The 12,033-nt window shown below is 32.2% G+C and overlaps 3 protein-coding genes across 3 annotated transcripts in view; 2 read left to right on the top strand and 1 right to left on the bottom strand.

The window, feature by feature from the left end:
- LOC108977827 (rho GTPase-activating protein 92B) overlaps positions 1-6,547 on the bottom strand; it is a 14,855-nt gene extending 8,308 nt beyond the window's left edge. The window contains exons 1-3 of the mRNA XM_018947748.1: positions 6,335-6,547; positions 5,750-5,991; positions 3,149-3,324 (exon numbers count right to left, since the gene is read on the bottom strand). Of these exons, the coding sequence (XP_018803293.1) occupies positions 3,149-3,324; positions 5,750-5,991; positions 6,335-6,384 (468 nt within the window). The 5' untranslated portion in view covers positions 6,385-6,547. The remainder of the gene's footprint in view (positions 1-3,148; positions 3,325-5,749; positions 5,992-6,334) is intronic.
- A 339-nt stretch (positions 6,548-6,886) lies between these two features.
- On the top strand, positions 6,887-7,999 carry LOC108977826 (surfeit locus protein 6 homolog). Its single transcript, XM_018947747.1, has 2 exons — positions 6,887-7,087; positions 7,150-7,999. Exons 1-2 carry the CDS (start codon positions 6,982-6,984, stop codon positions 7,923-7,925), a joined length of 882 nt encoding a protein of 293 aa, XP_018803292.1. The 5' UTR covers positions 6,887-6,981; the 3' UTR covers positions 7,926-7,999.
- Positions 8,000-8,053: 54 nt separating this feature from the next.
- The window catches only part of LOC108977825 (ATP-dependent Clp protease ATP-binding subunit clpX-like, mitochondrial), a gene marked incomplete in the record, with an annotated part of 5,779 nt that continues 1,799 nt past the window's right edge, over positions 8,054-12,033 (top strand). The window contains 2 exon segments of the mRNA XM_018947746.1: positions 8,054-8,387; positions 8,522-9,173. Of these exon segments, the coding sequence (XP_018803291.1) occupies positions 9,101-9,173 (73 nt within the window).

The raw sequence follows: 12,033 nt of genomic DNA, 5'->3' as shown, positions 1-12,033 counted from the left end.
AATAAAAGTTAAACTAAAAAGAAAATGATATACAAAATATTATAAAAAAATTATTTAAAAAGATATGCAATAATCCAGTTAAGCTTAGATATAACCTTGGTTTTTTCTAACAMTGCTCTTATTGTTGTTGTTATTATTTTTGAATGTTTGTGCAATGCGATGCGAACTGTTAGGTGTTTGGCCAAAATAAATGATTATCAGTATTAACTAATTGTCTGACAACAACAGTTGTGAAGCAAATACAACAAAAACAACAACAAATGAGGACAACATACTGAAGTTGTAGTATGCCATGGAGATAGGCGTGTCGGCGGGCATTTACACACGCCATAAACACAATTTATGAATAGGCGTTGCAAGGCATTGGCTACGAAATTTCGGWAATAAATTATTTAGAGAGGATAAAACTCGATAACAAATCAAAAATATACCAATGCGAAAATGCGTACAAAAATTAATTACAGAGATTCGGGGTTACAAATAATACATAAAAAAAACATTTAAATTATTTTTTTATTCTGCAATTACAAATACGGTATTCAAAAATTAAAAACATTTAAATTTATTTTTTTTAATCCCAAGCATATAGATAATTATTAATAAAAAAAACAACATATTTGTTTCAGAATGGACAAAAAAAAATATTATTTTCGATTTTTAATTTCTTCTTCGTCTTGGTTTGTATTAAAAATTTCGCAACCCTGTCGATAATACCCTCATTGATTGGCTGTAGTACCACGTTGAAATTCCAAAGATATGATTATCTATAATATAAACAAACATATAAATGCACATTTACAAACGTAAAAGAAAAAAATATGAGGCATTTAGGGTGAGCTCGGTGCGGAGCCAGAAATAGGAGAAAATTACGTCTCAAAGTACCTTGAGGGATTTAAAAATTAAAATAAATGCAAAATAGAATTATAACGTATATTTATACAACTTTWCAAGGTAAACAGCTCAACTCGATTTTAGAAAATGGTCTTTCAAATCACAACATCACTTCAAAAATGTAGACTTTTCTATAAAAAGTCACACGCAATTGCATATGCACTACATCTTTTGGAATAATTTAAAGTAATTTGCTTACTRAAAAGGTTTTGAAAGTTCCGAATTGTCACTTCCATATTTTAAGCTTTATTGCATTGCTATATTTCACACTCCGCTACGTGCTTAGCCTTATGTCGCGGTTATTGGTGATATCACGATCAATTTGTCAGCTGTAAAAGCAAAACCACACGCTTATCATTATGCTTGTTGGCTTATCGAATAATAACAAAACAAAAAGCAAAATCTACAGCCAATCAAACTTCATACCGCCAGAAGGTTACGGTTTTCTATTTAAAAGTATCGACATATTCAAAATTTATTTGTAGCTTTCTTATCACATCATGATAACAAAAATTTACTACGTAAACGAGCTAAGGAAATTTATTGAGCATAACTTTAGAAATCAATTGATAATAAAGTGTGTTGGCAATATTGCTATGGATATTTATTGTTAAGCTTTTAATATAACGTAGATCACGCTTGGGAAGACTTTTGAACAATGAAATAGTAGTAGTTTACGGTTTTTATTGCATAGCCTAAAAAATTATAACTTATCAGTTTTGCATACATAACGGGTTTTATTACATAACCTCGAAAATTATTTTTTTTGTTTAGCCAGAGAGACCTTATGCCATTTTCCAAATTACCATCGATTCAAAAAATGTATCACTGAGCAAAATTTTACAAAAGGTATATGGAACATAACACGATCAAGCAAACGTCGCGAATATTATAAGAGAAGTCTAGAATTTAGATATAATGAGGATTAGAGCTGCCAACTAAAAGCRAAATATTCTCTACACTGGATCAACCGTTGTTCGAAACATATTTCCTGCTATAATTAGACCCAGATTTGAACTCACCACACTCTTCACGGTGTTCACGCACTTAAACAATTCTCTCTCAATTACCATTTAAACAAATTTGTTCAAAATACCAATCAAGTAATATTGAATGGCGTTAATTATTCAATGTCATTGCGAAGTTCAACAAATTAAGGGTGAAAAACTTAACGCTGCCAATGATTTAACGTAATTGCTGAGTATTACTATATATAGGAATCCGATGTAACGTATGTACATATGTATACCATGTAAATGTATGTATATGCGTAATATTTTAAAGTTTTATAGCATAGCGAAGAAAATAACTGAACCGCGACACGTGTTTAAAAAACTTAATCGATATAATTGTGCTTATTATATTGCCTATAATGTCTAGAACGTAAAATATAATAAAATTATGTTTTTATTTTATTTCCAGCTATCGCGCAGTAGGCGTAAGTAGTACGTAAGGTAAGGGGAAGAAAAAAATGGATTTGTAATAGAATAGCTGCGGTATTAGCAATCATCAAGACGATAATTTTACATCGAATAACTTAACATATATACATATATACATATGTAAATATTCACTTATATACAAGAATATATAGTATTTCACAATTTTTTATACCCTGAACAGTTAAGTTTGGCACGAAGAAACGTCGGAGACCCTGCGTCTGTTTGTATATACGCGAACTAGTCCCTCAGTTTTAGTCGTTATAGATATCGGAATATTATATCCAGGTTCGGTGCTACGAAAATTAACGATTTTGGTTTTGTTTTGTGTTAGAAATATGTACGAGCACCTTACATAATGTATATAAATATAATTATGGCAACATTTCTTTTGGAGAGGTTTTATAAAAAGCATTATGGCAAATAGTTTATAAGCTTTAACGCTACTCCAATCAAATGGTACAGCAGCGGACAGCAAGAATGTCAACGCCTTCATTTCCTGACTACTTTCTTCAATTGATTCACTTATTCTGCCATTCATACTGCCCCTTAGACTTTTGCATTCAATTTTCCGCTTGTCAGCGCATAAACACTTCAGCTACATAAATACAACTTGGGAAACATTGAGTGAGTGTATTCAACGCCCATTTGACAGTTAACTGTTGACAGTTAAGTCGACTTCCCAGGCGCACATTTGCACGCGTCTTGTTGCACATTGATAAAAAGTAGGCAAATRTATGTTTATATAATAAAATATACGTGTGTGTTTAAGTTATGTATGCCGATATATGTGTGTACGTGTTATTATGGGTAAATACCTCATAGCTGCGCTTTAGTGACTGATACTCCTGCACTGTACGTGATACATTGCGTTTGAGTGATGAGATCTCTTGGATTTCATTATCCAAAATTTGCTTCAGACGGCGCACCACTTCGTTCTCCGTCTCCAGTTCATTGTCGACGATGCATTCCGCAATTGACTTCTCAAGTTCGCCTGCAATTGAGTAATACAACATTTAGTGACTAAATAGTTGACTGTATTGTAAGTGTACATATACATACATATGAATGTGTATATATATATATATATATATATATATGTTTATCTTATAAATTACTGCACATATGCGCACACAAGCTTGCACTTATGCACATATGTACATACTATTTACATTTGTAAAATGTAAGCATGTTTCGCATGAATAGTAGCAAAACAAAAAAGGCCAAAAATATAGTCGAAGAGAAATAAACTGACGAATGAGCAATAAAAGGGCAGTAAAGCTGCTAAATACGAGTAAACTACATAATTAACATTTGCATATATGAATCTGTGTATATTATATATTTGAACGTGTGTAGGTGATGTATGTTTGTAAGTGGAAAAGCAATGAGGCAAGAAGTCACAAGTGGTTGCGAACRAAAGAATAGTAAATGCGATGTTTTTAAGAATGAGCTGTTAAATAAAGAAGTATGTTTAAATATAAATATATGTATATAGAATCAAAAACGTCTGTTGGAACAGAAAAATACTCAACAAGGCAACTTTTCACTAAATAATATTTAAAATGCGGACAACAAAATATTGGAGTTCCCACAATACTTGTAACAAAATAATTTAATTTATACTTTTCGTTAGGGAAATAAACCGATGTTCGAACACAAATATATTGATTTTAAAGAAAATGTTTTCAATTAGCGAAACGTTTAGACAGATTTCCAAAGGATCATATGAGGTAGACAAGAAAACGAAAATATGCACATAGATGGTATAAAGAGTAATTTCATATATACAATACATATCCTTAGTAATTCATGACTAAAMACACTTCGCAGCTGGAAATGACCAAAGCCAGCCATAGTCAATAAAATGACATGCAATGCCTAGCTTCGAGGAAACTCAACATCATCATAACCACTCTCCAACGCCTTACAACAACAAAGTAAAAGCGATTAAAAATTTGCAACGCCAAAATTAGCAGTTGTAATGGATGGTTGGACACAAACACCAACTCAAAGTGTAAGCTTAAGCGCAGGCCGAATGTATGAGTTTTTTGCAGAGTAACTGCGACGGCAGCTGAGTAAGTAAATGATGAGTGGCTATTTAGTAGCTTGGTTGACTAACAAGCTGCCAGACTGACTGTCTATGTATCTGCTAGATGGATGTGTTACTTATGTACATATAAATGATATGTTAAAAAACGCAAAACTGTTGCTGCCACTACTAGTAGTATGGGACCGAAATGCAATTCCCACCATGTGGCTGAAAGCAAGCTTCTAGCGTGAGTTTTGGTTGCATGCCTATTGGCAGCTGAACAACAACATACAACACTCGTTCACATAAATGTATATGCATATGTACATGCATATATGTCGAGACATTCATAAATATATATTTATCTACATTTGTAGCTCTATTTTGATGTTATTGCTGCTCTCCGAAATTGTTACATAATTAGCAGTAATATAATTTGGTCATAATAAAAAGTAAGTCAAGAGTTTAAAGGCTTAAGCGGTTAAGAAATGATATAGATGAGCTAAGAACCGGGTATCCAAACATATGCATAGTAACGTCACAGATTAGTACATACAAGTGTATTGCTTTTGCTGTTGTATGCCGTGCAAAACAAAGAAAATAAAATGTAGTAGTAGTGGGATAAACCTTTGAGATAATAAAGAGGACTTGGCAGCTTGGAGAAAATAAAAATGCATTACAAAAAAAAATATTTTTAATAAAGAGTTAATACACTTCTCTGCAAGTGCCAACCGAAATAAAAACTTAGCAAAGGCAACAAACCTTTACAACCTTTAGAAAAGGAAATTGAGCATTGTGTTTCCCACTTGCATAAAATGTCAGCGATATGTCGACACGAGACAGCTWTTCGCTGACTAAACACAACAAGGCCAAGCGCAGCAAAGGCGAGGTCAACGCCAGTCCCACACTCATCGCACTTGACCACATGGTTTGTCCAGTGCTACAACCCAACACATTAGGTCAATCGTAAAAATCATTCCAAATATATGAAAAAAGCAACAAAATTTCGACGTGCCTTTCGTCCCGTGATCTACATACATAATTGTTTGCACAACCACAGTGTCTATGCATGCCGTAAATGGACATAAATGACAATATATACTTTGAAAGCAAAATTCAAGGGGTCACACAAACTTCGGTCATATATAAAATATTCTTTGATTAATACAATGAAGACTTTTGAAGGTACTGTTTTGTAATTCTTTACGAACTCGACCACTCCTTTTTTTTGCGTGTGTAAAAGTCTTTTGAAATTTATCAGTTAAATTTATAAATTACACAATCACAACATTAACATTTTGCCTGAAACAAGTCTACCTTGCCCTCTTCTACTTGTAACGGTCAGCACACAATCTTTACATATTTTGTTTTATTGCAATATACGCACCACAATTAGATAAGACATGATGTAACGGCATTTCTTTGTAAAGATCCTTGGATGACTCCTCTAGCGCTTGCCCAATCTTGTAGTGACTGTTCTTTTTGATACGTTTATCACGATCCTGTGTGTCGGTTGAGGAACTAGCTCCCGGCAATTTACGTACCATTTTTTCCAGTACATCTTTATACTTGTCAACTTGTTTTTCAATTATTTCCAATTCGGAATCCTTCAAATCGGATTTATTTGATCTTCAAGGGATTTTCATGGAAAAGTAAGAATTAAAAACATAAGACTCGACTTGCAAATTTTGAGTATATGGCGTAGGGCTAGTAGCAATACATAACGCATTAGCAAAATGCCGACACACCCTTCCCTTTTGGCACACAAATTAAAGAAAAGGTATAATCTTTTTACCCTAAAGCAATACCAGCCAATGCGGCCATCTATGCTTTAGTAATCTCAGTCCTTTTACGCATCGGCATCTACACATATACATACACTTGTATAAAACACAGTGCCACACCATTGTGTCTAGCCCATGCCTTATGACTTTGTGCTATCCAGCCAACTTCCAAAGCTTACAGCACTCACCTCCCCAAATTTTCAGCTGCAATTTTTATTTTCGTGAATTGTTTCTTCATTTTTGCAGCACTTCACAATTACACCGCAACCGATATTACTTTTTCAATCGAATAACTGTGTTTTGGTTTTTTTACACTTCAATATTTCGATATTTTTCTTCAATTTTTGCAGTAAACATAAAAATTAGTCATCCTATTCTTCTATCACCAACGAATGCGAGCAATCAACTCAAGTCTGTGAAGCTTTAAGAGGTATGTTCAATGGCGATATGACGTTTAAGGTAATTGGGTAGGGTATGTTAAACGGACCATATGACCTTCTAGGGCTTAGTTTACCATATTTAGTAGTGGTATAAATAATTATGGTTATATTCCATTATTGAAATTTATTTCTTAGTATCAACTCGTATAATAATGTATTGTTTTTATATACATCCATTTAATTTTTGCTAGATACTTGAATACAAATCTTTCTAGTTCTCGGACTAATTTCTTTCAGTGTATACTGTTGATAATTTTATGAACATACGTTTGTCAAATTTGACAAATCGATCTGCTTTCTTGTTCTTTAATGTTTTCACTTGGAATCAAAGGTGCACGTGTAGAGTTATAATATAAAAAATATTAATTTGTACGGAATACATCAAATTGTCCGTAATGACAATACAACTTGATAAACGGGGCTTAATGTCTCTAATGCGGACAGAGAATGAGCGTATTATGGATATGTTACTTACTTATAATGTGCCGGACTCAATTGAAGGTATGTAAATGTAGTAGGCATTGAGAAGAAAGGTAAATATTATGTATTAATTACCTTTCTAGACATCGAATATGATGATTACCTGCTGAATAACGAAAAATCTGCTGCAAAAGCCAAAAATGCGCTGGATGCGCGAAAAGCAACACCAATTGACGAATTGCAGGATCGTCTTAATATTATCAAAAACAAGATGAAAACCAAGAAGCGTCCCGCGTCAGAGCGTTCACTAAAGAGACGTGAAGCAAAAAAGTTGAGAAAAAATAAGGAAATTAAAAAAATATTGGTCTCCGCGGCGAAATCAATTAAAAACGAAAATCAAAAACATGGAAATATGCGTGAGGGCGACAACGAGGACAAGAAAGATATTAAGAAAATATTACCAAAACCTGTCTTCAATGAGGAAGGTAAAATTGTATTTTCTAAATTTGATTTTGCGTCTCATCCCGGTGCCAAAGTAAAGAAATCACATCAAAATCCTCGCGAAATTTTGAAGACAATAAAACAAACGGATAAAAAAATAAACGAACTCAAAGAACAAGGTGAAGTAGAGAAAGCCTCTGAAATAAAAAGTGAAATGGCTTGGAAGAAAGCCTTTGATAAAATTGAAGGCAAAAAGGTGAAGGATGATCCGAAGTTGTTGTATAAGGCCATTAAAAAACGAAAGAGCGAGAAGAAGAAATCTAAGAAAGATTGGGTGGAACGTAAACAAAAGGTTGAGTCGGGCATAGAACAGAGACAAAAGAAACGGCAGGAAAACATCAACAAACGTATCAAGGATAAAAAGACCAAGAAACTGAAGAAGTTATCCAAAAAGGGACGGGTGATACCCGGTTTCTAATGTAGTTAAGCAGTTATAATTAGGATCCTAATAAAATAAGTATAAAAAGTACATAAAGCTGGCTATTCATTGAAATTTCATTCAAATAATATTTGTATTCGAAAGATTTTAGAATAAAATAATTCTTTCATAAATTTTCTATTATTTATAAAAATAAATTAATCTAAGTGCACTGAATTTGAAGTTAATAAAAGATCCTCTTCGTTATACTCCCTTCCAGTAGAAGCAACGAKTTAACCAATACATTACGTCACGTAACGTCCGTTTTATAGCAACGTTCTGAAAACATCTGTTTAGAACTTTGCATATGAGTTCGGCTTTTACTGAACATACTGCAGATATCAGTTGCTTGTGATGACATTTCACTTTTGCATATGTGTGGTATCCTTTTCATATAATAATAATTCAGTTAACGCCGTAGCGAAATCATAAACAGTGTTGTATTTTGAAATATTGTGTTTGGTAATGTCATTTTATTTCTTGTAAACAACGTTTCAGATGTTCGTTTTTTGTACAGTTTATCGTTCTAGCTAAGATGTGTATTTTGAACAATTAATACTACTTTAACCTGCTATAACGAGAGTATTATCTTGCAGATTTTAAAAGTCCGCCAGTTGATATCAAAGTCAATTGCAACCCTATTCACAACTGTCTGTCAATTCGCAAAAGGTTTCGCAGTCGCAGCAGCGAAATAAAGTTGACAAAGACAGCAAGGCGAAAGAAACATCAAAAGTCAGCAGAGCAGTTGAAAATGAAGAAGTTTGCAAACGGTATAAAGATATAAATGCCAAGAAGGAAATAAAAAAAGCAAAGAAAAGCGGAGAGAACGAAAGAAAAATATATTTTGACAACGTTTTTTTCCATTCGCGAAACAAACTACGTCTTATAAAACAAAATAATCAGTTTAAAATTTAGCTGAAATACAAAATTGATCATAAAAAGATAGCGAAACACATATTAATAATCGTTGAAAGTGCAAAACAGTGAACGGGTTCGGGCAAAAAAGCCTGGAAGGTGACGAGGATCAACCAAATAAAACAGTAGCAACGAAAACTTACTGAGTACGATTCCATTGAATTCAATTTGCGTATAATAAATAATAAAGCTGAACTGATAAAACGCAAAGAGTTTTAAGGAGGTGTAAAAATAGACAAAGGCAAGAATTCAGCAGAACCATGAGTGTTGTACGACACTTCGTGCTACTGTCACAATTGCCTAGACTTGGACCAAATTACTACTGGTTAAAAGGTGAGTAAAAAATAGAAGTGTTAGACTAAAAATTCTATTTGAAGTTGCCCSTGAACTTTCTTACCTGGTGGTATAACCTAATCAATATGTCACTTTTATATGATATCTTGTGGGTCTTGAGCCCTACTTTTTTTGACCTTACTTGCTTTTTCACCTAATAAAAACTATGCATGGTTGTCTATTAAAAGCAGAGGGAAAACAATCCGTTTCCTACTGCGCCTCAATAGAATGGTATGCGCCATCAAGAATAACAAAAATATGTTTATATAATGTGCATGTATATAAAAGTGTACACATGAGTATAAGTATATATAAGAGTTGTTAGAATCAAAGTCTGTAAACAGCAGATCTTGWATACTTAATATGTTTACATGTACTTATTTACCTGATTTAAGTTTCTCAACATTTTATAACGAATACAAGCTGTATAACATATTTTAGAAGATAGCATGATATATACAATTTTTGGGAAATTTGTTACCAAGATATCGTACCTGGTATAAAATGTTCRCTACACTAATGTGTCCAAGTCAAACATTACAACAGAATACAATATATACATACATACATTTGTATGTACATAGATTGTTTTTTATTTACGTCAGCTATGTATTTGTGCAGAATATTCAGTTTTTCCCTTCTTCAGCCCTTTTCGTGTTGTTTTTCACTCAAGTATAAATATGTATTTTTTTACAATTAAATTTTCAAAGAAAATTGTCCGTTTCATTATGCAGTCACTCGTTAATGTAAGCATTTTTTTAATCATTTTACTTTAATTAAATTAACTTTTCTATCTAATAAAAAATATGTGATAATGTTCATGTTGATGTTGCGCTCCCTCTTTTCTTACAAATAATATAATGCACTTCTGGACTAGTTTGTTTAAAGTAGGTTGAACATTTCAGTGTTTATACATGTATGTACGTCTCAAGATTATACCCAAGATTTAGCACGCAACCTTTTATATCATTGGCTTGAATTGCCTGTCATACGCTTTATTTTAAGTATATACATACATACATACATACATATATAAAGCAGTAAGTTGATAAGTAACTTACAACACAAGTTTGAAGGTCAGATGAGCAAACTTTGAATTTTTAAATCCAATAATTAAGCAAATAAAAATCAAAAATATCAAGTGCATAAATTAGCTTAGTTAAGTATTAATATATCGTCACCTGAAATGCAAAATAACGTATCATCAAAAAATTCGAAATTGCGTGTCTTATTGATTACGCTTCTTTACATCAAATTACATACATAATATTCATATTACGTTATTTTGATTTTCAGGTGACGATATGTACATAAATATGTCTTGTATCCATATGTATCTTTATAAGCATTCATATGTACATATGTAAATTTTTCAGTACATAAATTTGCAAACTTCAAATCAAAACAGAACTAACAAAAAACAAGTCCATCAATTCACAGTAAGCGAAAAAGCTAGCGTCTTTCAAACCACTATCCTCCTCTCTTACTTTACCTTATCCAGTTTGCTTAGCACTGAGACAATTTTCTCAGATTTTTTTTTTTTGTGTTATAATCTTATAACTTTTTCGCGCAAAACCAATATGTGGTAGCAAACGCTAAGCAAAAAATAAAAAAATTAAATTAAATTAAAAACTAAAAACGAAACAAACAGCCACTACAAGCTTGGTCAAAATAAAAACCAATAAAGATTTAATTATTTTTAATAGAGACGCACTATTTGCGCGCCCAAATTGTTATGCACATCATCAAATATAGATGCATTTTGGTTTTCGCACAAAATRTTAATTTTTTATTTTGTTGCCTATCGTCTTTTTTCATAAAATTTTTTTATGGATTCCGTTAATATTTTATTATCTGTTGCTCTTCTTTTGTCACGTAGTACATACAATTCACCTAAAGCTCAGCCGATAAACAAACACTCATGCATGCATGTCAATTCTTAACGGTTATAAATATACAGTGTCAAAAACGGGTATTTGTTCGAATACCTCTGGTAATGAACTCGTCTCACGCGACCCTGTCACTACACACGCTATCAGGGTCTAAAATGTGTGCATTTTATTTTGGAGACCAGGCTAAGGCCAGATTTAATAAACGCTCGTTACATACAAAAAAGGGAAATGAACTTAAAGACAAGTTTCTATGTTTGGGGCTCTGAGTTGACAGTTTTAAACTCCATAATGCTTTCGAACCACCTCTGCAAGAAGAGTCCATATTCTATATCTTAGAAACGATTAAAATTTAATTTAAAAAACAATAGTGGTACAATTTAAACTAAGGTTCTCATATTTTCAGATAAATTCATACACATTATAATACAATGATTTATGTAATCAAATTGTGCAACCTCAGTAAATAATCATAATAAAAATCAGAACTTTATGCATACTYACATGCAAGTGCAGAGAAGCTTGATGCACGTAAAGTATCTGTTTCATTTTGCCTAACTAATTGAAACTGATTTTATTTGTTTATCAGTATTATTATTCGCGCTTTGCTCTGTGTTTCGTACAGTATCGTGCAAAGAAATAAACTCATTCTAAAAATGTTGAATAAATCTAAAATGCAATACATATGTACGTATGTATATTATACACACACACTCTAAAAATAATAAATATAACATGYAATAACATAAAATACAAAATCAGTTTTAAGGAAATCCATAAGAGGACCCTTTTAAGGTTAGTTTTGATCCTAAAATCTTAACGTATTTTGCTATTGTATTATGTCGAATTTAGTTAAATCTGCTATTAATACTTATTAATGCGAGTTAAAAAATATCTGAATAAATGAATTATATAAGTTGCAGTCATAACTATTTTTTTCTCATATACTTTATGTATGAACAGAAAAATCT

This window comes from Bactrocera latifrons, unplaced genomic scaffold, assembly GCF_001853355.1.
Source record: "Bactrocera latifrons isolate USDA-ARS-PBARC rearing strain unplaced genomic scaffold, ASM185335v1 scaffold_96, whole genome shotgun sequence".
NCBI classification, from domain to species: domain Eukaryota; kingdom Metazoa; phylum Arthropoda; class Insecta; order Diptera; family Tephritidae; genus Bactrocera; species Bactrocera latifrons.
This window is presented reverse-complemented; position numbering and strand designations above follow the sequence as displayed.